The sequence below is a fragment of the Cyprinus carpio genome, chromosome A5 (genome assembly GCF_018340385.1).
Source record: "Cyprinus carpio isolate SPL01 chromosome A5, ASM1834038v1, whole genome shotgun sequence".
Lineage (NCBI taxonomy): Eukaryota > Metazoa > Chordata > Actinopteri > Cypriniformes > Cyprinidae > Cyprinus > Cyprinus carpio.
This window is the reverse complement of record NC_056576.1, coordinates 21,820,695-21,846,710: the sequence shown is the minus strand read 5'-3', so window position 1 is coordinate 21,846,710 and position 26,016 is coordinate 21,820,695. Positions and strand designations below refer to the sequence as shown.

Genomic DNA, 26,016 nt, shown 5'->3' with positions numbered 1-26,016 from the left:
AACACATTGAACATAATGCATTTAATCTTTTTATTTATTTATTTATTTATTTTTTCAAATTATTCAACAACAACTGAGTTATAGAACATTGCACTGATAAGTACTGGTGTTATTTGTAAAGCATTATGCTTTTGTATTTAAATTTTAAAAGATTTTCTAGTTAATAAAAACTCCTAAAAATACTCTGTAGTATATCTGCATAGTAAAGCTTGAATTATTAACATAACTGAAAAAACAAAGATTCATTTAATTGGTCAGATGAGAGAAAATACAAAATGAACTCATTTAATTAAAAATCTTCATTAAAGCATAATCTAAATTCAGTATTCAGAAGAAAAAAAGATTGCAAATGTCCTTTAATATACAGTTGCTAACGTGCTAACATGTGCTTTTGGAATGAGACTGAAATGAATCATAAAAGGGTAGTCTGGCTCTGTGTAGTGATTAGCTAAACCAGTCCTGTGAAATGATGTGGCCACTGCTGGTGAGCTGTCATGAGCTGTTCATGAGATTCGTGGGGTGGTCTGGAAAAGAGAGACCAGGGTAATACTAATCATATTTACTTGCAAACAACATTTGCTAAATAATCCATTTTATTTTAACCCCTCTGAATTCTCCTCCTTAAATCCCATTACCTGCTTCTTTTTTCTGCCGAACTTTATAAATTTTGTTTGTTCTTTACCCTTCTAACCAAAACATTCTTCGGCCCTGTATTTCTTTATCAGTAAATGTGTGATTCTCACCACAGACAAGTGTCCATTCTTGGTCTTGACAACTCGCAGGTCCGAGCCACTGGTGAAATCTATCACTCCCTCCTTTCCCCTCGCTATGGCAAACCTGATACTGGAGAGTTAAACATAATCAGATTGAAAACTGTAAACATGCATATATTGTACAAATACTTGCCGTTAACTAAACTAAAGTTAAATACAATGACAACACAAAGATAAAAAAAAAATATACACACTTCTGTTCAAAAGTTTGTGGCTGGTACGATTTTTTTCAATGTTTTGGAGAAGCCTCTTATGCTCACCAAGGCTGCATTTATTTGTTCAAAGACACAGTAATGTAACTTTGATCCTATGATAGCAAAGCCACTGCTACAGTCTCAGTGTCACATGATCCTCCAGAAATCATTCTAATATGCTGATTTAGTGGCCAAAAACATTTTCAATGTTATTATTATCAATGTTGAGAATAGTTGTGCTACTTAATATTTTTGTGGAAACCATGATTTTTTTTATTAATAGAAAGTAAAAAGTATTTATTTGATATAAAAATCAATTTAATTTATCCTAGCTAAATTAAGTATTAACTTTTTTATAAAAAAAAAAAAAAAAAATCTTACTAACCAAAACCTTTTGAATGGTAGGGTATAAAAAATTTGCACAAGACTTGGTGATGTAGACAGAATTTTGCTATTCAAGGGATCCTGGATTGAAAACCCACAAAGTATGCAACTTTCAATACATCAAGAAAATTTTAGATTGTCAGAGAAAAGAAGTAAGATGTAGCCATAGACGGATGCATCATGCTTTTCTAGAGAACATCACCACCACTCCCAAACACTATTACAGGTCTGGACTTGCCTCTGTGCACACACACACACACACACACACACACACACACACACACACACCTATCCTGGCTGATGTTGACATTGTGTATCTTGTCTGCCATGATGGCCAGCTTGGTGACGGCCTCAATCACATAATCGCATTGCAGCACCAGGTCACCCTAAAGGTCAGAAGGTCAAAGTGAAAAACAGAGGTCCAACTGCACAACCAAGACAATTACAAAACATAAGAGGGCTTCTCTCACCTTCTGCTTACTGTCAGTGGTGGGAATATGCAAAACAAAGAATCCATCACTGAGGGAACTAACAGAGATACCTACAAAAAAGAAACAAACCAAGATTGCATGGTATTGTGTGAAGTGTTACCCAGAAAGAGATTAATGGAGCACTGGTTGTGTGTCACTGATGAGAATTTATGGGTTGAGTACTAGGGAAGAGTATGATTACCCAAGAATTAGATACAGTGAAAAACAGGAATATGAAACTTTAAGAAGCTTGTCATACAGTATTGTTAGGCAACAATTAAGAGAGCTGTATTACAGTAACATTACCCAGCAATGTGCCATAGTCAATACGTTGTTTGATTTTTGCTTCCTGGACCAGAACAGCAGATGAAGTGGTCAACAGCAGCTGACGCATACGTGCGCGGAAACCATGGCGATCGTACTTGATGACCGGTACACCATACTGAAAAATAAAAGAATATACAAGAAGATTCTCAACCTCTCTAATATTAACAGTATTAAGTATTAGATTCATTTTATTTGTAATGTTAATGTTAATTATATTGGTTCACTGGCTTCTTCTGATAAATACTGGCCATTGTTTTGTGGTAAGGTGGTTCTGCAGGAGCAATTTATACTTTTTTTTTTCGTCCATATTGTCTAATATTTTTTTTCTGGAGACTTTGTGCGCCCTCTACAGTAGAAACAACAGGATGAAGCTTCAGGTGTTGAGATAGCTTGTTCTGCTGGAAGCATCTGATCATTTTTTAATTTAGAGTTCAAAATGTTGTTGCAATTTATATTGTAGGCTTCATCAGTTTATTTCAAATACTGTAACATTCAAAATGAATAAACTTCAACTTAACTTCATTCATTGTGGACTTTATAATGAACACTACAATAGAACCTTGGAACAAAACAAAGTAGCATTAAAAAATTCCCAGTGGGCCCTAGAAGTGACTTCACTATGTTTTTAATGGTCACTGCATAGTACATTTCTATGGAATATTTAAAAACACATTTACCTTCACCTTGTTGTCATTCCCAAGAGTTTGCAGCACTTTGAGATTGATCTCTTCAGCCTCTGTGGTAATAAAAATCTGTCAGTAAGTTTCTGTATTTGTTCGTGTATGTACAGTATGTGTGTTTTTCAGCAGAGAAATTGTGAATATTACCGAGTCTGGTGGCTACGAAGAGTTTGGGAACACTTTGAGGGTAGCAGTCCTTCTGACCCCCAAAGATAGCACTGGCTACAACCTTCTGTTCCAACTGCAGACAGTATGAAATGAGTGAAGTTTATCCATGTATGTGTGTGTTTGTGCACGTCTGCTCTTGTATGAACGCAGTACCTGCTTCTTCCACTCTGGCTGGATTCTCCTGCAGTAGTCACTGACCAGATTGCGAATGCACATTCTGTGAAGGTGCTCAGATGCCTGCGGGGGAAAACAAAGTTGTACAAAAGCAATTCAGTACCCAGGGGCTTTTTGGGGGTATTTTTAAAAATGTTTTTTAAGAAGTCTTTTATACAATCTTTTATATAATTATAATTTAAAATAACTGTTTGTATTTTAACATATTTAAAATATGATTTATTCCTGTGATGGCACAGCTGAATATTCAGCATCATTACTCCAGTGTTCAGTGTCACAAAATCATTCTAATATGCTGATTTGGTGCTCAAGAAACATTCCTTATTATTATCAGTGTTGAAAAAATTATGTTTTTTTTGTTTGTTTGTTTAGTTCAAGTACATATATTTAATGTGTCCTTGCTGAATAGTAAAAGTATTCATTTTGAACATTAGTGTAACCACAACTACATCCTGAAAACACCGATTTATTCAATCTCCAGTTGGTCTGGCCAAACAGAGTTCAGTGGTTCAATTTAGTATCATACCTCTATCATATATTATTATCATACCTCAGTGAGTGAGGGCGGTGGTCTTGGCCAGCTCTTGTCAAGCAAACTTTTTGGCAGATTTCGTTTCACCTTCATCAAGAAGGAGAATCTCACATGGTCCAGGAAGTACTCATTGTCAGGGCAACGAGGTTCATTGCGCAGGATGAAGCCTTTGATGAACCTGTGGAATTAAGGAAGGAAGAAATCAATGACACAATCAAAGTAACTCATTCAGCTACATGATACAAAACCTCTCATACTTGCGTATAGTGTCAGCTGCTTGTCTACGATGCATGGCTTTCCTTCGCCCTTTGACTCCTCTCCACCATGACTGGATAACAATTACTGCAAGATGAAAGAGACAAACAGACTGGCTGTTGCCTTCCTTTGCTATGCCTGTCTGTCTGTGTTTAGGCTATCTGTCGAGGTTACCTGCATGTCGGATCCGGTGGTACTTGGCACGCTCCCTGTAGCCCCGCCAAGATGTCTGCAGAGTGACAGCTTAAAAACAATCCAATACTGTAAATGAATTCATTATATCATAATAACACACAGCAAAGGAGATTTTTCTGCAAAAGCAAATTATCTCAACTTTACAAGTAAGTATTGCAGTGGAGAAACATTATCATCATCACAGTCTTACCGATGGTTTGTTTCTTGGCCTCAAGTGCATCCTCAGTCACAAACAGAGTCCTTGGGAAGCGGATAAAGATTTTGGACCTAAACATAAAGCAAACTAAGATACATTTTTGAAATTCAAGAATTATCATTCCAGCTCTTCCACTGCCGTCCCAGAGCCAGAAAAAGAGTTTCTCCTGACCCCTTTAGATTTTTGTCACTATTTTCAGGGACAAAAAATAACATGCATTAAATTGGTCAAAATTTAGGTATTGTGATGTTATAAAATATTTCTATTTCAAATGAATGCTGATCTTTTGAATTTTCTATTCATCAAGCAATAATGAAAAAATGTATCACTGTTTCCACAAAATTATTAAGCAGCACAAATGTTTTCAACATAGATAATAATAAGAAATGTTTCTTGAGCATCGATCAGCATGTTAAGATTATTTCTGAAGGATCATGTGAAGACTGGATAATGGCTGCTGAAAATTCAGCTTTACCACCACCAGAATAAATTACATTTTAAAATATATTAAAATAGAAAATAGTTATTTTAAATGGTCATAATATTTTACAATATTACTGTTTTTTTTATTAAATAAGTTCATCCTTAGTGAGCATAAGAGACTTCCCTCAAAAACCTTAAAAATCTTTCATCTTTTTACCCCTCACCTGCCCAGTTTGTATTCTTCAGGTTTGTAGTTGAGGTGTTTGACCAGAGTGGCGACCCCCTCTGGGAGTGTCCCACGCCAGTTTGGCCAGGTGTCTGGACACAGAGACTTATACCTGTGCAAGAAACAAAACACAAAACAAAGTAAAGAAATAAAGCCCTCTGTTAGCAGAAACACTGGTTGCATAAAAATCAGTGTCTGAGAGACTGACCTCTCTAAGAACACCTCAAAGTTTCGTCTGTATGCAAATCCAGCTCTCCTTACTCTCAGATACTCCATCAAACCCAAATACTTTACCTGATGCCTGACCAAAACTTCATCAAATCCACCTGAAGAAGCAGAGGAAGAGGAAGGAGGGAGAACAGCACGCACAATGTCAGTAACATTAAAACTATGCTATTTATTGGTCTATCAATACAACACACATATGCTTTTACCAGGCTGTTTAGCATCATTGGGTTTTATGCAGCGGACATACAATGGTTCCTTAGACATCAGAATCTCCATCAGTTTAGCTAAACTGAGCTTGAACTCTGTGGCAGCCTGAGCAGAGACAACAAGACTTCATTTCTTTTTATGTTTATGTACAGCATGTGTCTGTATGTGAGAGTGTGTGTTTATGTTAATCTAACCGTCTCTGGTCTTCTCTGGTCCATCAACTCATCTGCATGGAAACACTGACTGACAATGTGATTCCCCGACTGACACAGCACCTGCAATGAGATACAGTGGGTTTATTAACATGTATTTTTCAGCCATGCCATCTTGCTCACACTGTAAACACACTGTACCTCCTTCAGGTGTCTGCAAAGCAGGTCATTATTTTTGTCCAGAAACCCTGAAAATAGAGGGATAAAAACTACAATCACAGCACCAAATCAATTATCTATGGGTGGACAGATGGATGAATGGATGTTCTCTCCTTACCACTGACATTGTAGTTAACCTCTCCAGCATAATGTACAAGTCTAAATTCCTCTCGTCCAATTGCTTTGCGGATCTTCCCGTTGGCCATTTTATGACTGGAATATAAAATGGACAAATCAGATATCAGACAACATCCCAGTAATACCTTAAACATCGGCCATGCTGCTTCAGAGAGTATGCCAGTGGTCCTACGTGACAAAATGGGCATGGCCACCCAGTGAGTCCTCCAACTTCTCCAGGAAGGTGATGTCACTGGCATCTCCTCGTCTTAAGCACTCCTCATCCTGATTACAATCAATTAGATTAGTTCATTTCAGTTCAATCTGGATGAACATAAAATCCTCATATTTAGAAGGAAAACACACAGACAGACCAGAACGGCAATGATGCCTTTATGTTTCTCCTCCACCAGGTCACAGATGATTTTGTTGTTGAAATATTCCACTCTCTCCCACTGCTCAAAACACAAGGAATGCAGGTTTTACACAAAAACAACAAAAATGAAAGAAAGAAATGTGAGCAGTCTGTCTGAAAAACACTAATATGGTGAAATATTATTGCAGTTTAAATCATTGGTTTTCTCTTTCAATATATATTAAAATGGCATTTATTCCTGTGATGGCAAAGCTGAACTTTCAGCATCATTACTCCAGTGTTCAGTGTCACATAATCCTTCAGAAATCATTCTAATATCCTGATTCGGTGCTCAAGAAACATTTCTTAGTATTATTAATGTTGAAAACATTCATGCTGCTTAATTTTTATTTATTTAATTGTTTGTTTTTGTAGAAATGTATTTACTGTCACTTTTGATTAGAATAATGTATCCTTTTTTATATACAAAAATAAGTCTAATACAAGTACATAAGTCTAAACAGGGTTTTGCTGTCCATAATAGAGGCTCTCCTCAGCACTTGATTAAAGGGCGAGTTCACCCAATGATGACAAAATTTAAATTTCATACAGTAACTTCACCCAATGATGACAAAATTTAAATTTTGGAGGGGAACTATTCCTTTAAATAATACATATGTGTTATTAATGGAAATGTTTTAGAAATATATTAATGGAAATAATTTCAATGTAGGTGAACTCATACAGTGATTTTTGTCTTATTTTTCTCCCACACACTCACCCCGACCCCCTCTGTCTCATAGTCCTCCTGTTCACTTTTCAGCGTGAGCTCAACAAACAGCTGCTGCAGTTTTTCATTGCAGTAATTAATGCAGAACTGCTCAAAACTACAGACAAAAAAAAAGACAGTCATTAATTATTCCTTACTTCCATTCTCATATCTTAATGTAATTTTATTTCCATATTTTCTTTTATGTGATGTTTTTAATGATGCAAATAAACTATTACTATTCCAACATCCAATATTCAAATAGTCAAAAAATTAAATAAAAATTCAAACTGCACCTGTTGTGTTGAAAGACCTCAAATCCATATACGTCCAGCAAACCAATAATAGAAGAACATTTACTGGAGTAGTAGACCTCATCCTGTAAAAATACAAAAATATAATAATCTTTATAATAACTCCACTAGAGGGCACATCAGAACCGAAAAAAGCAAAAAAAGCTCCAGTTTATACATGCCTGATGACATTCATACAAATAAACCCACTTAGTAAGTAAAGCAGGGGCACAGTACTCATCGACAGAAAGTAGAAACACACCTTAAAGGCCAATGATTGGTTTAACTTCTGGACAAGCCAGGTAAAGGCACGACCATATATTGCTTTGGCCAAAGAGTCCCGAGCAGAGAGAGCCTGTTCTAAACTTAAGGGACTGATCATCTGAAATCAAATAAACACACACACACACACACACACAAACACAACTGTTTGTTCATCTACTAATAGACAGAATGCATGAGAATATAAGCAAAGATCAAGTGTGTTGCAAGACAAAACAGACAGAGGGATATTGTGATATTACCTCCTCCCCTTTGGCAACAATTTTCTTGTGAGTAAGAGCTTCTTTCAGGACTGACCCATCCACACCCAGCAGCTGTTGAGAGAAAAAAAATAAGGTACATTCTCTGCATCTATTTATGTCTGCAGGACATCAAGTGGACAATTGTAACACTAAACAACAGCGTGATCATTATCTTTTTCGAACAAAGAAAACACTATCAACAAAAATACTTTGGGATATATATATATATATATATATATATATATATATATATATATATATATATAAGATTTCATTTTTTTTTTTTATAATGTTGTCGTAGAATTTACACTAATATTCAGACAGGTTTCAGACAGATGCTGTCACTCTGGTACATGTCATACGAGATTTCATCATGTCTGTAAGGTCAGGAGCAATTGTAACACTAGTTATTAAGTTAAACTTGTAGGACTGAATAGATAAATTGGATCTTTAAAATGTGTGATGACAATTATTTCATCTAGTTCAAGGTTTAACTCGTATTACATTATTTTAATTATAATATTTAATTATAATTATAATCCAATCTTTAAGTTCATTTTATTAACTGTACAGACGTTTTGCCACAAGTAAGTATTTCTAGGTAGATTTCTGTGTGTGCAGGAGTCTGTGAATTATAATGGGAAAAAAATGTTTCAGTTGGCCAGATCTCCCCTGTTCAACCTTAACCTAACATCTTTATTTGAAATGGAGATATAAATCACTTTGCAACGTATACATCTTAAAACAGAAAACAGCCTCAGGACACTCTGCTCTTCACAAAATAGCACACAACAAACCTGAGACAAGTGACTCTAAAGAGACAAGTGTCTAACTCCTCGGAAACCGGTATAAAGTTCAGACACATACTAACATATCACTTGAGTCAGGACATTAACTCACTTAAGGCCCCGATATACTTCAAACGAAATCGAATAACGAACTGAAAGGACGTCATTTTGAACGAAATCAGGCCGAAATGAAGTTCATTTTGGCAGTTTGAAACAGTTCACCAAAGCGAACTTTTTGGGGGAGTTTGTTTTGGCTCCTTAACATCTTTGAGCTACCATTGGTCCGTGGCAATTACGCAGTCGGCGGGTGTGTTCTGGAACTCCACCTTCTTTGACGTGCGATTTTTCCCCCCGGTTAGTTTCTCATTCTACGGAGGTCAGACAGGTGAACACATCTCCGTGACTATCTTGCGGGCTGTGCACGGTCCAATCTTAAATGTTTCAGCCACATTTTGTTGCGTGGCCCCACAAGCTAGTACTCGGAATATCAAGGCCAGTCTCTCCGTAGTGGAAATCGGTGTCCTGTGCGTTTTTGCATGTTTCACATATGGCGATACCCTTTTCAAGAGATCATCAAACCGTGCGGCGCACATTCTGAACTATGCAGAATGCACTTCCTCATCTGTGCTCCGCATCTGCTTAATAAAAAGGGCAAACTCTCCATCATTCTTTCTGTTTTCGTTAAGTGGACCCCCATAACATCTAAGTTTCTTGTTCTCATTTTTTTTTCTTTGCCATTGTACAGATCAATGCTACTGCCAGATGTTTACGAAACTGTTCTTCTCTCACAGCCGCCATCGTTGTTGTGTTTAGGGGGTACACGCGGGCGGCGTGACACGTTTATTACCCCGCTTCCAGCGGCATGGGGGTGTTGGTATGTTCGAAAACAGTATACCGTTGCTTAGTCTTTTCAAACTACTTTTTGCCCTCAAATGAAGAACGAAAAAGAACTTTGTTTGAAGTATATCGGGGCCTTTAGAGCATGAGTGCTCAGCTCACCTGGGACAGATATTGCAGTTGGGGTCCAGTGGTGATGTGTGTCTCTCCCTCCTCATCTTCACCGAACTGTATGTTACCCAGATGTAAAACAATTGCCACAATCTCCATCAGCTCCTAAAGAGGAGAGGGAGTTTGTAAGTGTGTTTCCTGACTGTGACAGAAGACCTTGAATGTCCAAAGGGTTTGTGTGTGTGCACCTGTATCTCATCCTCATTAAAGCCTATGATAGTGAGAGCATTTCTCACAACTTTCCAACCATTCTTATCATTGATAGAGCTCACCCGTGGACATTTACCCTGAAAGAGAGAGTATATGTTACATACAAACACACACACACACACCACTAACATGCAAACCATAACCATGGCCTGATAATGGTAGACAAATCTGCTCTCTTTCATGGACACACATAGACACAGTTAACATAAACACCTTAACCAGGTAATGATAATGTTGTGGGTTGGTTTTCTCCAAACCAAGTCTCTTCAAAAGAGGTTCTTCTCCACCCTCCAGCAGCTGATAGAAGATGTGAAAGTTTCTCTCACCATGGTTCTGATGGGCCACACGGGATTTCTCTAACAGGTAGTTTAGGATGTGACCTCCAATTGGAGCACCCTGAGCAATACAGAAACAGAAAGAATAGTTTATAAAAGTGCAGAAAATGTTAGGCTACATGTATAAGCCTATAACAATAATCTCACAATTCCCAAATATTTTCTGAAATATGAAATATATCAGTCTTTTGCTAATGTGATCAGCAGAAATGAAAACCAGTAAATTTGGGCTGGATTTAAGCAAAGTGTGTTACATTTACCTTATAGTCAAACTGAATGTCCATGTATTTCCCAAAACGACTCGAATTGTCATTCCGGAGAGTTTTAGCATTCCCAAAAGCCTGTTGTGACAGAGTGAGAGTGCCATTTAGCATGCTGTGTACAGAGGACCCTTGCAGTGTTTGTGTGTGCTTACCTCCAGTACTGGGTTGGACTGCAACAGTCTCTCTCTGATAGTGTGTGTGTTGTTGCGGGTGGGACAGATATGTGTGTAGTACTGAAGTATTTTTTTGGAGGCCTCAGTCTTTCCAGCGCCACTCTCTCCCGAAAGCAGAATACACTGATCTCGTCTCTCAGTCCGCAGAGCACGATATGAATTATTGGCCAGGGCAAAACTGAAGTCACACAAACAGAAACAGACTTGCTCACATATAATAAAACCAGTTACAGTAATAGGTTTCAAAACCATGAACTATTCTTCATGTGTGCAAACACTTAATGTGTAAAAGTTTAAAAAATCCTGTGAAATCCGTTGACAAGCGCAGTGTTCTTTCCTGCATTCACATATTTCCCCATTTCTATGGGAAAGATTTCATGATTCTTTTTTAAATGAGTATGTGGGTGTGTGGGTGTATGTGTGAGTGGAAAGTTGTATGCATGGCCCAGTCTCCGGAATCTCCAGGAAATACTAAAAGAATTGGCGGAATGTTCTCAGGGATTCTCACGGCCATAACACACACAAACACACTTAACACTCACATGTGAGGTGAGATCTCATAGAAATTGACTCCTCTGTGACGCTCCATGTTCTGTTTGGAGTAAATCTCCAACTCTCTGTAAGGATTCACTGACACCAGCACTGAGCCAATATATGTTATGAAGACAGACCGATAAAGAGGTAGAAAGAGAGAAAGATAGGTGGAACAAAGCAGAAAACCACAGTTAATGTAAAGTACCACTCTAGAGTTTGGGGTCGATGAGATTTTTAAATCTTTTTAAAAGAAGTCTCTTTTGCTCACCAAGTATGCATTTATTTGATCAAAAAATACAATAATATTGTTAAATATTCCAATTTGAAATAAATTTAGATTAATTTAATTAATCCTTGCTCATTAAAAGTATTAATTTCTTTTTAAAAAAACCTTACTGACCGCAAACTTTTAAACAGCATTGTATATTTTTCCTATAGTATGTACATGGTCATAAGTTGCATATTCTATGTAACTCTAGTTAAAAGTATTTTATTATATTATATAGTAATATGGTGTTTGTGTATGTCTTACATAAATGAGGCCCTCTCTGTACCGGCGGCGCAGGTTTTCAATGAAAGCAGCTTCGCTGTTGTAGTTCTCCAAGAGCAGGAAGTCTTGGACGCCGACCCGATCTCTTGCTGAGATAGCGCTCTCCATCACTAACCTTACACCCCCCTCTACACCAACCTCCTATAAAGAGAGACAAAGTGTAAAATAAATAAACACAAAGAGAACACTGATGCAAACACTTACACACAGCAGAGCCACAATACAGGAACTGAGAGTGTGTGTATGTACACTTACAACCAGGCCCACATGGAATTTGCGGCCACAGAAATTCTGAAAAAAATTCCACCGATTTACACAGAATTGGAACGCCCGTCATTCACAAAGTTCTGCACGTCCCTGCCCCTTGTGTGGTTGTATATTAAATGTTTTGAGTAATTTGTTAACATTTTCAGAATTCTGCATATTATAAAAATGCAAACATAAACGTCTGGAGATCCCTCTGAAATTGTTTAGAAGTAAACAACACAAATATACACAGCAAAAATCAAAACAATTCTATAAAACTATAAAAGTACAAACAACACACATTCATGTGAGTACAAATTTACTAAGGAAGGGTGCAATGTAAATAACTGTCATTGGTTCCTGACACACAAACACAGTTGTATGTTTTTCAGAGTAAGTGCTGGTACCTCTGCATGTAAATCCAGTGGAAAATTTGACAAGACCTTAAGCGTTTGAGGAAGTGTGTTTTTGGAGTGGGTTCAGAGAGAGAGAGAGAGAGAGAGAGAATGTGTGTGTGTGTGTGTGTGTGTGTGTGTGTGTGTGTGTGTGTGTGTGTGTGTGTGTGTGTGTGTGTGTTTGCGAGAGAAACAGGAAGGTCACCTGTGAAACCTCATGCTAGAACAATAATATGCTGGGTATAACTGTGTGTGAGTGGATGTTCACTTTCCTTGGCTCTGCTCCACTGTTGTTCCACAGATTATTTTCCAATTAATTAGTGATAAGGGTCCCCTCAAATGACTAACAAGATTTTAACAAATCACAAGACCCTGGTGTACCCCCCTCCCCAAACACCTGCATTTTTAAATATTTCCTTTTGCCATTCTTAATCCATCATTCTCTTCGCCCTGTGTGTGTGTGTGTTTTATGTTCTTATGTACTCTTACACAGTAGGATACAGATGTACGCACACAAAAAAAAATCCTTTCCTCATTGTGCCCCTCATGTTTTCTGTGTTCCATTTGGGGTGTTTAAATTGGCCATGTTTTTTTTAAACCAAACAAGTTTTAAAACTTCATATTCAAAAAAGAACCCATCAAATACATGAGTCCGGCTGAATATATCACTTACAACATCAATGTATTGCTCACTGTAAATCCAACTTTTATTTTGTCAGATAAAGCTATTTTAGAGGCTGACTGATCTATAGAATGTAGAAAACGACAACAATACATAAAAAATTAAATGAAGTCAATTTTGTAGCCATTTAGTATGAGCACTGGTAATGGTAACTGGTAATTAAATATTTAGTTTTTGGTTAAAGCATGGCGACTCATTATAATACATTTTTGTTATTCAGAATTAGATCTATGTAGTCATTTTGATTATATTTTGTTGTAAAAAAAAGTCACCATTAGAGTGCTTATTGTTCTCTTTGGTGAAGTTTATACACCTTGTTTTGGTGTAGAGAATTAATTCTCTATTACATTTTAGTTTGCTCAACGAACTGATACACAAGTTAGACAAACTTAAAGTTATACATCACTATTACATAAAATGAATGCTCCACTTAACTTAAAATGCAAGCTTTCTGAGTTTCTGCAGATAAAAAAAATAATAATAATTATTAGCTGGTGGCCTCAAGATTTTTTTTAGTTTTCTCAAGATTTTTTTGTATATATATATATATATATATATATATATATATATATATATATATATATATATATATATATATATATATATATATATATATATATATATATATATATATATACATACTGTATTACACATAGTCACACATAAACAACATTTACAATGATTGTTTTAGCTCAAAGGTTGATTGACATTTGAGTAGTCTGTTCTTTGCTGCTGCCCACGATATACCAGGACAGATTAGCATTTACATAAATATGATGTGGTCACATGCATTTTGACTACCTCCAAATGTAATTTGAGTGACTGGATCACAAAACATATTAGACCAGTTTTACATCTGCAAGTACTCAAAACTGAAGAAATACCAGGTGTAAAAGAGCTCTCAAGTCACTGAGCTGCTTGTGTGACTCAAATAATCAGTTTCTGTATGAGGATGTATTTAACAGAGAATTCTACATTGCATTTCAAAAGAAATAGCCTTTGGACACTATTCCTACAGCTGAGAATGTGGGTACTGTACTCCCCGAGGGAGGTGTAATACAGCTTTGCTGTATAATCTGGCATTGAGCCGTTTCTCTGGGCTTTTGTGTTTATAAGTCTCCAGCTCTTCCATATAAGGGTTGTTCTGTACTCTGTAGCCCATATGAGTGATCTCCAGCTGGACACTAAGATAGGCAGGCTGGCCTCATAGGAAAGAGATCTTGTGCAGTGTGTCACCATAGCTATGTATGACATGCTATGCTTGAAGGAGTGGCAAATCAACAACAAACCTCTGATGATCGCTCAAACAATCAGAAAAATATGTCCACAACCCACCATGCACATATATACACTGAAAACACTAAATGGGGCACTGATTTACTTTATGAAATAAAAAGTCACTGTTTGAAAACTGGAATACAAGCATACATGACACACCCACATAGACAGATGTAAAAACAAGAAGTCTTACCCTGCGGCGGCACTTCATCCTTCTCCCTCTCTCTCTCTTTCTCTTTAAGGGAACCCCTCGCTTCTGGTGTTTCTAGTCCTTCACTAATAATCTTCAAGGTGTGTCTGACAAGTTTGTGTGTGCATCTTATTGCATGAAAGTAGTTCCTCTCGGTTCAGCATGTAACACACACCAAAATCTTCTAAAGTCATCTTCTAAAGTCTTCTTAGTCATATACTAAAGCACACACATCCATTTTCATACATGTTGACGGTCCATCCTCTACACTTACATTCTAATACAGCTTTCCTCTCTCCCTCTCTCTCTCCCTCTCTCACTAAAACAAATGCATTTGTTCTGTTCTTCTCTGTTGCTCTAGAAGTCCATGAAGGGGAAAACACTGTTGACAGTCTCCCACACCAAAGCCCCACCCACAGATGATTAGTCAAAAGACCACTTTAAAAACTTCTCTCTTTCCTGTTATCAAACTTTATGGTTTACTTTCAGTCAGTCTCTGTCAGACTCACCCTCCTTTTTTTCCTATCTTTAACAGATCTCTTTCTTCAATAGTTTCTATTTCTTTCATCTGCTATCCTTCTCTTTCCCTTTGCACACAAAATAACAGCAGGACTGAGTCATCCCTTTACAAAGGAAGGAAAGAGAAAAGGGGTTGCAGGTTTAGCTTTTGCAGAATCTAAATTACACAAATAAGGCAAATAAACAATGAGAGAGTTGGGAAAATAGTCTAACATCAGCTGATCACTGACACTACATGCAAACATGACTATAGGCTATTAAAATGGCCAAACAAATGTCACAAGATTTAACCTCAGAATATTTTTTATCTTTTCTCCCTTTCGTTCTCTCCCCCATATTCATACTCATATTCATACTTATTCATAAATACTCATGCACATTTGTAACAATTGATCAATGAATAGCTGTCAGATGCATAAATGTCATTTGTCAGCAAAAGCCTATTTGTCTCCTTTCTTTTTGTGCCTGTTTTCTCTCTCTGTCTTAAAATTACAAACAGATGAAGCACAAACTGCAAACAGTTTTTTTTCCCCTTTTTTTGTCTGTTTTCTTTCTCTCTAGGATCACTCATCAGAGTGGCGCAGGCAGAGAACAGGAAGAGGAAAACCTGGAGTGGACTTAGACGCTTCAGTAAAGCTTGATGACCCTTTTGGAAATATTTCATTGCACTGTAAGCACATCTGCCTACATATTTCCGATAAAAACTCTGCCATATTTCTAATAACTGTCAATCCATACATTACATTATACATTATAATACAGTACAATATATATATATATATAAACAATGTTTTAATTTAAAGATTTAATTTTTTGCTAAATTTTCCCACAATTTCCATTTTAACTTTTTGGGGTATTGAACTGTTGTATTTTCTCAGATATTTAATCATTATCACACTCTTACTGTTGTACTGTATATAAGCACAACTATGATGATTTCCAGCGGCCAAATTAAAACCATGCTGATATTCAGTACAAGACAAAGACTACAAGTGTAAAATACTGACAAAAAAAAAAATCAAGGTTCAAGAATTCTCACTCTCTTACCATCTAGGTTGTATTTTGAAAATCATATCGGGCTGCATTTAGCCAAACCATCCATTTGTCATAGAACTGAAAACACTTGGCTTATGCAAAGGAGGCCTGATGTACAATCTCATTAATCATATTTATAGGGCTAGTGGAAAACAGGAGGGAGACAGGAAGACAAGATTTTAATCAGTCCAGTGTGCCACTTATAATATGGATAAAGAGGGTGTGCATTTTCATAATTTTCTATTCAAATTTAAATGCAAAACTACTCATGGATACCACTGATCTGTTCATGCATATTGCCAGCTGAAGGGCTGAATGAATTATTCACAGCATCAGACATATCAAAAACAGAGCAGTGATGGACATGGTGACCATGGTAGTAGACAACAAACACATATAAACACACCCCCACACATCTAGTACATAATTAATCTGGTGATGAACACATGATAAAGACAAACTCATACCAGCCCCCTTCAGGCTCATGCAATGCCCTTTCAAACTCACACATAAACAAACAATTTGTATGTGTTCTGTAAGATCACTTCAGAGCCACTGTCTGTCTTTTGCTTCAGTATGGTTTGGCATTTCCCTTCTCTACATCAACAATTGGGCCTTTCATTCAAAAGCAAACATGCACACATACGAGAACACACGTACAAACATCCTGTACTGAGCACCTTTGTTGCTGCTTCATCACATTATCAATCAAAAAATAGACCTCACCAGACTAACACACTGACACGCATAAAACACACACAAATATTTTCTGGCACTCATTGAAGTGAATATTTCACATTTAACTGAAAGCATCTCTGAGCAGACATGGCATCGTTGTATGTTTGCTGTGCAAATCAGTTCAGAATCACTGTACAGTCTGAAACACGGACTAAACAAAATGACTGTAAAGGTTGGGATCTGTCTTCATGTTAAACAGCCTATTGACCACACAGAAGCAATGCTGTAATGGATTGCAAGTACTCCTGAGCAGATAAGCTATATTACCTGAAGTAGTATGTCACCGGTCCTGCTTTGAAGGCTTTAGATGGTGTCTTTTACAGAAATAATGAGGCGGCCTCCAAGGATGCATGGAAAAGACTTGAAGATCGTTACAGACAGCCTTTCTTAATACAGAGAGCATTCAGAGAAAAACTTGCAAGCTGGCCTAAAATTCAGTCTAAGGATGCAGATTGACTCAGAAGTTTCTCAGATTTCCTGAATGCTTGCAAGGACGCTATGCCTCATGTGAAAGGACTGGAAATCCTGAATGATTGTGAAGAGAACTGGAAGCGGTTTGGCAAACTTCCTGATTGGAATGCTGCCTGATTGCAATCGTCAAGCTACTCAAACACTGAGTGAGACTCAAGAATTCCCAACCTTTCATGATTTCACCAGCTTCATGTCAGCTGAGGCTGAGATAGCCTTCAACTCCATGACTTCCTTCTAAGCTCTTCATGCGGTAGCGAATACGGAGAAACATAACTTTAAGTCTAATGAGACCAAAGCCAATGTCTTCTTTACGAAGATGATCACACAGCATGAGAATCTGAGGCACACTATTAAAAACACTAAGTAATGCCTGTTTTGTCAAGAAAGTGGATATCAAATTTATGTCTGTTCTAAGTTTACTTCAAAGCCTCTTGAAGAACAGAGACGGAGTTCATCAAGGACACAAGGCTGTGCTATGGATGTCTGAAGCCAGGTCACAGTGCCAGAGATTCTCGTCACAGACATACCTGTAATACATGCAAGGGAAGACATCCTACTTGTTTGCATGACGACAGCTTTGTTAAAGGAGTAAAGCCATACCCTGTTCAGAACTCTGAGAATGCATGGGAATGAATGGGAAGGTTGTGGTAACATCATTGAGTGTAGCATCAGGAAGTACATCTGCTAATACCTCCATGATTGCTCCTGTATGGTTGTCCTCACAAAGCAACCCAGTTTCTGAGAAACTTGTCTATGCTTTATTAGACACACAAAGTGACACCGTCTTCATTGAACATGCAGTAAGTCAAGGCCTAAATGCAGAGAAATGCCCAGTGACTCTGTGGTCAAAAAAAAACCTCCTGATGTCCACTGAAAGAGTGTCAGGTCTCAGAGTCAGAGGCTTTAACTCTACGTCAGTCCTAGAGCTTCCCCCTGCATACACAAAGCAATGCATCCCTGTGGACCATGCACACATCCCCACAAGTGAGACAGCCAAACGTTGGAAACATTTCTCTACTCTAGCAGACAAAATGCCCTGCATCATGGGGTGTACCACTCAAAGAAGCCAGGGAAATGTTGCATCGTCTTCGACTGCTCTGCCCGATACAAGGGAATCAGCATAAATGACCACCTGCTTGCAGTCCCTGATTTGATGAATACCCTGACTGGCATTCTTTTGCGATTCAGACAACATCCAGTAGCCTTGATGTGTGATATTGAGTGCATATTCCATCAGTTTCACGTTGATGAGGCGGATCGAAATTACTTAAGATTTCTCTGGTAGAGCAATGGAGATTTCAACTCTCAGCCACAAACATTCCATGTGAAAGTGCATCTTTTCAGAGCATCGTCATCCCCTGGGTGTGCCAACTATGGACTGAAGCATCTCGCACACTAGAGAAAACATTCACACTCCCTAGGAGCAAAATTCATTATGAGAGATTTTAACATAGATGAAGGAATGGCCAGTGTCAATTATGAAGAGAAGGGCATCCAGTTGGCTCAAGAAGCTTGTCAGCTTTGTGGAATGGGAGGTTTGAGGTTGCATAAGTTTGTATCTAACCACAAGGCAGTCTCGGAGAGCATACCACCCTCTGAGCGTGCAATAGATATTATGGCCATGGATCTTTCCCTCACGGATCAGCATTTGGACACATAGATGTATACTGTCCACTGTGGCCTTGTTATTTGATCCCCTAGGGTTTCTTGCACCATTCATGCCCAAGGGAAAGGTTGTTCTTCAAGAAACATGCAGAAACGAGAAACCTGCACAGTGGCTGTAGAAACACATTTTTAAACTGTTTAGCACAATGGTATTTATGCAGCATGGGATAGTGTGTTATCTTGCAAGAAAATCCTTTTGTTTCTGAGAGCACTATTCTTCATTTTATACCACAGCAGAAAATGGTCAGTTATGAACTCCATTTTGACACCTTAAAATGACCTTACATCTCACTTGCCAATATTCCAACCCAAATCATCACCCACCACCTCCTTGCTGATGTTTCAGTCTCATTGGAATAGGATGGCCATTCATCAACTAACAGAAATCCATTTATTTGAACCATCCAGTGTACTGCAGCATTCGTAGGTGAATAAAACTATTTAAAAACAAGTCTTCATGTGTTTCTACAGCTGCTGTGCAGGTTTCTCTTTGTGAGGTTTGGTTAGCAGTGACTGAAACGCAGCTTTACACACAACTGTCAGTCTGCATGGAGAGGATCTTGAGCCTCCAGTAGCTTCAAACACCTGTCTGCTCCTCAGCAGTGGCTTTTTTACAGCTGGCATTACAATACAGTTCATTTGTTTGACAGAAACTTTAAATAATAAAACTATAACAAAACAATAACCTCTGTCCTAAAATAAAATCACAAATCTTTTGACTGTTCAATAATCTCTATTAGCTTTTCACAAAATATTGTTTCTTTTGATGCCTTTTATATTTTTTATTTATTTGTTTTAGCTCTTACAGAGTGGTATTGTGGGGTTGTGGAGTCAAAGAAGGAAAAATGCAAAAAGCCAGACACAAACATCAGTGGAAGACTCAGTCACCTTTATTTCAACTGGGCTACAACAGGCACTGTGTACAAAGGTTCCCTGCATTAACCATTTCATGGACCCAAATTCACCACATACCACACTGTCCCAAAGTGAAACTGCTATTTGTGACTTAGGAATGACCACATGGCCCCTGGTAATTTCACTGGCCCAGACTGGAACAGAGCAATGCAGGAATACTCTGTTGCAAGAGTTGCATAAGTGATCCATTCCATTAAACAGCACTGACTATAAAGAAGAACACTGATAATAATACTTCCCATGTATGTTCTAATGCAATATTCAAGTACACACATATATTTTACTTAAGTCTTGTGTATGATTTTGACAAAGCTAATATGGCTCTGCTTTTATTATTTGGCAAATAGCTGCCTGCAGGTGTCACCAACATGTCACTGAAGTGAATTTGCTCAACAAACAATTCCTTGCATCACACTGAGATGTAAAACAGATGGAATTAGTCCTAGTATTTATATATTCTAATATATAGATATTTGAATTTATATTTAAATTTAATGTATATTTAATATATAAATTATATTTAATATACAAATGTAATGTATATTTTGCTTGGAGTTACATACAAGATGAGAACTCCCATTCAGAGATGCTTTCAGTGGTTACCAGGATAATAGTCATAAAATGACTAAAAAAGTATCACACACAGTTGCTATACCTACCGTTTCCAATGTCATAATCATCAGTGCTCTCTGAATTTGGGAATAATCAAGACTGAAGTTAACTGAAAGATCATTAGACCAGCTACGATAGACAAAGAAACGTGACAGAAGTAGATTGAAACTGAGACAAGGACTTGTGTAATGTAATCACTGAAGCTTAGTTTGGGCTGCAAACACACAATAATGCAACAGAGGTCAACCTTTGAAGCAAACCAACGATCTAAAATGACTGTTACAGACAATTTTGTAACAGTGTCTAGAGGTAATTTACCCAAATGGGTGCATATCGGTACCTTAAAAGTACTCATTAGTACCCAAAGTGCACATATCAATAACTAAATGGTACATATTAGCACCTTTTAAAAGGGTAACAACCACGTGACAGCTTTTGTACCTATTTTTAATTAGACTGTACATCATTGCTTTAAGCAATGTATATTGTGTGTAAATTAAAATGTAAATAACTGCATTTATGAAAATACTTTTTATATTCGGTTTATCTGGGGTTATGCTAGGGGTGTTTCTTTGACTATGCACATGTTTGTGGACTTGTGGACAATTTTGACATTCTGTGGTGAAATTACATTTTATGCTTCTTTAAAATAAAAAAGCCGAATCAGCCTAAGTCTAGTGTCAAAACTAACATTTTATGTATCCTATACATTCTCTTCACTGATACTATATTTTGGAAAAAGAATATTTAGGTAAAGTTGTTTACGGTAGTGGAAATGATGCCACAACTTAGATCATACAGTGATGATGTTGGAATATATATATAAATATATAGGAAAGCCATTTTGAGATATGAAGCTAAATAAGTGACACAAGTTTGCAATGCATTTTTAATGTAGGGGAAAAAGTGAAATCTGATTAAAAAAATAAAATATATTTTTTTTAAATCTCTAGAGCATAAAAACGCCAAAAGGTGAAGAAGCACCCATACACACTACAGGGGGTGTAGCTAATAACATATCATTCTGCTTTTTGACATTTGAGTTTGTTTAGTACATTATTAGGATTTTCTTTCTTTTTTATGACGTTAATTAAACTTACTTGAAGAAGAGGCCTTTGAGCACAACAAGCAATATGCTTTTTCTTTTGTGAGGAGATAAATCATTATTCATCACACCTCAAAAAAGTTTAGGGTTGCCTAGGGTGACCATATGTCCTCTTTTCCTAGGACATGTCCTCTTTTTGGACCTAAAAAAAAAATGCATCTGGCCAGGATTTCTTAATCACCCAAAATGTCCAGGATTTGGCTGTTTTCTTTATCCAGCTCCCGCTGAATTTCTGACAATTGATCCGTCAAATCTGACTGCTGCAGTTCTTTTTGGATCCAGGGTTGCCAAATCTGCGTTTTTTAAACTGTTGCCATGGGTTGATTTTCCCAAGTGGGTTAAAGGTTTCAAATATTGCATAAAATACATTTGATTGAAATGCCTGTATTGAAACATTTTGCATTCAACCTGATAAAACTTTCATGGACTTTTTCATTAACTGTTTGATTAACCTGGTGGAATGACCTGCCCAACTCAATCCAAGCAGCTGAGTCCTAGTCTCTTTCATCTTCATTTGACCCTCTATAAACTCTAGCACTATCTATTCTATTTCTATTCTAACTACTTGTTTTATTTAAAAAGAAAAAAGCCTTTAACACTAGCATTCTCTATTCTTTCTCCTTTTTTCTTTTTATTTATTATAAACAATGACCTTCTAACACAAGCATTATCTATTCTTTTTCTGTTCTATTGACTTTTATTTTAATTTAAAAATGAGCCTCTAAAACTAGAAATCCATATTATTTTTCTATTCTATCTACTTGTTTTCTTTTTATTTATTCTAAAAACAAAATAACTAAACAACAACAAAAACCTTGCTACATATACTGCTACCCACCCACGAACCCCGCCCCCGACTGTCCTCTTTTTGGAAAACTTAAATATATGCCTTAAATTAATGATATAAATGCGATTCTATAGGTTTGGTTTAACATAATTTAACCTAATTGAATAAAGATGTAATTAACTGTTCACTCCTAAATAGGCTACTTATATCATAAGACGTTTAGAAATAAGAGAAAGCTAAGACACGGATGAGACTCGGACTGACAGCCGCCTACCTAAACTACATTGTGTCAAAGGAGGAATTCGTCAAATTCAGGGAGCATACAAAACTTAAGTCTCTAGATGCGCTGGAAAGATTACTAGATACATTTAGGAGCCATTTGTCTTACCTGTAATTTTTCCGATCACGTTTCAAAAGCACAACAGCCTGGTCCACCTAAAGGTCACGCTCGCGCTGTGCAGGGAGGACGCGCGCTTCGGTCTGCTTCGCTTCAGTGAGGCTTCACGGGCATCACGTCATTCCTGTAGACAGGTGTAGAGAGCACATACTGACTCAACAGAAAAAAAGATGAATAAGACCGAGATCTAAATCTAAATATTCCATGAAGACGACTAGCGTGACCGGCGGGCGGGAGCCGTTCTGGAATTCCTGCCCCGTAGATGAGCGATTAAAACAATGGGAAAGTGCCGAGGGTCGCACACATCCCACAAAATAACCGTTTTCTCAGACGCTTTCCCATTTTCAGTCCAGCCCCTGTGGTGCCCCAGAACATCTAAAGGACTAAAACGTTCCGTTAAAAGTAGAGGGGAATTCTCTGCTGCATTGATTACTGTAGTTTATACATATCAAGCTAAAAAGGAGACGCAAAACTATCAAACTTGTCATTTGGGATGCATGTGTTGAGAAACAGTCGGGCGCCCCCTGGTGTCTGTGAATGAACTATGCAGGACAGCGTTTCAATGATGTATACAGTACAATACAATATGCTTCATGACGGCTCCCTAAGAAAGCCGTACCGCCCTGCACTGCAGTGGATATGGCCTACTACAGTAAACGTTTGTTGACTATTTATTTGAGCTTCCCAGAATACACACACAAAGATTTGTGGCTTGTAGTTTCTGTATGCATGGATCAGAACATTTAGGCTACATTTGCATTTAATCATTTTGCAGACGCTTTTATGCAAAACGACTTAAGAGGAGAACAATAGAAGCACTCAGACCAACAAGAGAGCAACAGTATACAAGTGATGTGACAAGTCTCGGGTTAGCCTAGCACATTACACATTTTTTTTATTTTTTTTTTTTTTAATAAAGTAGAAAAAACAAAGAGAACAGAACAGGTAAGAAGTGCTAGTATTAATTGGTCATGCTGATGAAAAAGACGTGTCTTTATACGTTTTTTGAAAATGGCTAAAGACTAGGATTCACTGTTCACACTTTAGAATAGCAGATTTTGGGGAACATACTAACACCAGCACATTTGATCAAACAAACAGCAGTGCCTGCCTATATCATGACATCCATCTACTGTTCCTAAACAGTTTTTACCCCTGCAATGGGCATTGTACAAGTGACAACCTATTAAAAACTAAAGGAAACACTGTAAAATTTTTACCTGGCTTGGTTAGCGTGACCAGCCTCACAACTGTCAAGCCTCTTTTAACAGACAAAACACAGACATCCTAGGCATACATTTATTTACAACATTTCTCACCTCTTTCCCTTTTGCTCCCATGTTCCACAAACGTATGAAAATCTCACCCTTACATGGCCAGGAAACTGCAAGGAGGAAGTAACACTTAATACTCATGTTAGGTTGGATTGGTGAAGTTACTTAAGGATAGCTGTTCTAAATATTAAGGAAATGGGATTGAAATTTTCCCATGTTTGTTGATGTGAAAAAATATCTTTAATAAAATAATTTTAAAAAAGTGTTACTCAGTTTACAACAGGTGTCTTAATGATATAAATGCAACATATTTAAAAGTGGCAAATCTTACCTCACTCTCCTCTAATTAATAAATGAGCTGTTCATGTGTCTGTATTCTGCTACAACAGCACTGCAGAAGAGACTTAGTGTAAGAAAGAGAGATGATTACTGATTACCTCAAAGGTGTAGTCTGTAATGAATCTATAAAGGCTAACAATATTAATCGATGTAGTCTAATGGTCACACCCAGAGTGTCAAATAAATGATAACATAGGAAATTAAAAATTGTGAAAATGAAAAACTGAATTGCAAATTAGTTTTACATAAAACAAGCTGACAGACTGTTTGCAAAGTATACAATGAACAGGTTTAATGCACTACTTCCCTCTCAGCTGTATTATCAGTTTACGTCACAATTCTGTCCAAATGAGTACAGATTTACATAAAAAATTCACAAAACCAAATGTCTTAAAATGCATAACTGAAACAAAACACATCTTCAAATGACTACACGACTTACTGACTGAAAATATCTCAAAAGGAAAACTTTTCAGACTGTTGAAGTAAAGAATTGTATCATCATTATTGTGTTATGCTGTTTCTCTTTAAATCTGTTTGTGTATTGTACAGCTACCTCACAAACTCTAAATGTAAACCTCACTGTGTACATGTATTAAACCATCACTGAGAGGAATCCCAGGTTATTTGCACGTCAAGTATAATGTATAAATAGAGAGAGAAAAACAGTGTGGCTCACAATTGTTGTAATATACCATATTCTTGTTTATAAATGAGGGTGAATGGTCGCCAGCCCATCAGTGTTCAGAGCTCATTTGAGGTAAACATGAAGAGTGGTGTCTGCACATTGTCACCGGGGCTTTGAGTATGAATCTCATTCAGTATTTACACGTATTATGACAGTCGCCTATTTCCGCTGCTGCAGCTCAGGTCCTCCAGCCAGAAGAGGACACATTGTCACGTCTTGCCAGACGAGGTGGAGGAGCCAGTGGGCTACCATCTTATGATGAACTACTACAACTATTTTCTATCACAAGAATTTTCTACTAGTCAAACACAACCATGGAAGCAGCTGTTGTTTGAGTACTGGTGATGATCAAAGTATTCCCAGTGGAATCAGGGATAATCATGCATCATCCTACAGAGGACACATGGAAAAATCGGGATAAATATACATCTTATGACCTCAAATGTACAATTTAAAGGTAACAGCAGTTGTAAGAGCTGTTTCCAAAAAGGTAAGTGTCCGTTTATTAATACACTCGGTATGTTAATGATGTTGTCGACTACTTATATTGTTATTTCTTGGCCGGTGCTATATAAAATTGAATCATATTAAGACTTTCTGGAGATTTTCAGGTTAAAGACAGGTACTCAGGTCATATCCTGTAATTCAGCATTTTTTAATAAAAGTGTGCTGTAATTGCATCTAAGGGAAAGTCCTGTACCTGGCAAATTCTCTATAATATGACTATAAAAAGATGATTAGAGAATCCAAAAAGAAATGGATGAATTGTACTTCTGTGTTAATGGTACACATTCACATTTAACCTGGAAATTTATACACAAATTGACCATGCACCATGAAACTGCCTGAATCTTCATAAGTTCTAACAAAAATTTTAAACAGCAAAAGCCAAAAAAGCAAACAATCTCTGCATAGTGAATATTGCAATAGAATTATTTTAACTAGGATTATCCATTTA

At 37.2% G+C, this 26,016-nt stretch overlaps 1 protein-coding gene across 2 annotated transcripts; it reads right to left on the bottom strand.

The window, feature by feature from the left end:
* Positions 1-27: 27 nt before the first annotated feature.
* Positions 28-26,016, bottom strand: LOC109085365 (unconventional myosin-Ic-like). 2 transcript variants are annotated; one of them, XM_042756464.1, is made up of 33 exons: positions 24,077-26,016; positions 22,749-22,881; positions 11,705-11,863; positions 11,181-11,296; positions 10,618-10,816; positions 10,463-10,543; positions 10,081-10,263; positions 9,846-9,944; positions 9,649-9,762; positions 7,862-7,933; positions 7,600-7,719; positions 7,341-7,423; positions 7,057-7,162; positions 6,295-6,375; positions 6,114-6,205; positions 5,922-6,016; positions 5,786-5,832; positions 5,627-5,707; positions 5,432-5,537; positions 5,206-5,323; positions 4,996-5,109; positions 4,343-4,419; positions 4,132-4,200; positions 3,960-4,044; positions 3,721-3,880; positions 3,150-3,233; positions 2,976-3,069; positions 2,826-2,884; positions 2,128-2,263; positions 1,822-1,892; positions 1,640-1,737; positions 744-843; positions 28-524 (listed from the first exon to the last, which is right to left on the bottom strand). In XM_042756464.1, exons 3-33 carry the CDS (start codon positions 11,828-11,830, stop codon positions 504-506), a joined length of 3,087 nt encoding a protein of 1,028 aa, XP_042612398.1. In that variant the 5' UTR covers positions 11,831-11,863; positions 22,749-22,881; positions 24,077-26,016; the 3' UTR covers positions 28-503. The 2 variants fall into 2 exon arrangements, with proteins under 2 accessions (XP_042612398.1, XP_042612397.1); XM_042756463.1 differs by lacking the exons at positions 22,749-22,881; positions 24,077-26,016 and adding an exon at positions 14,517-14,901.

Bases quoted from the DNA above. Each gene is read 5' to 3' on its own strand.
- LOC109085365 (XM_042756463.1), bottom strand. The intron at 11,297-11,704 runs GTAAGACATACA...TCTGTCTTCATA, and splicing joins ACAGAGAGGGCCTCATTTAT to ACATATATTGGCTCAGTGCT. The intron at 7,163-7,340 runs GTGCAGTTTGAA...TTTTGTCTGTAG, and splicing joins GAGGTCTTTCAACACAACAG to TTTTGAGCAGTTCTGCATTA.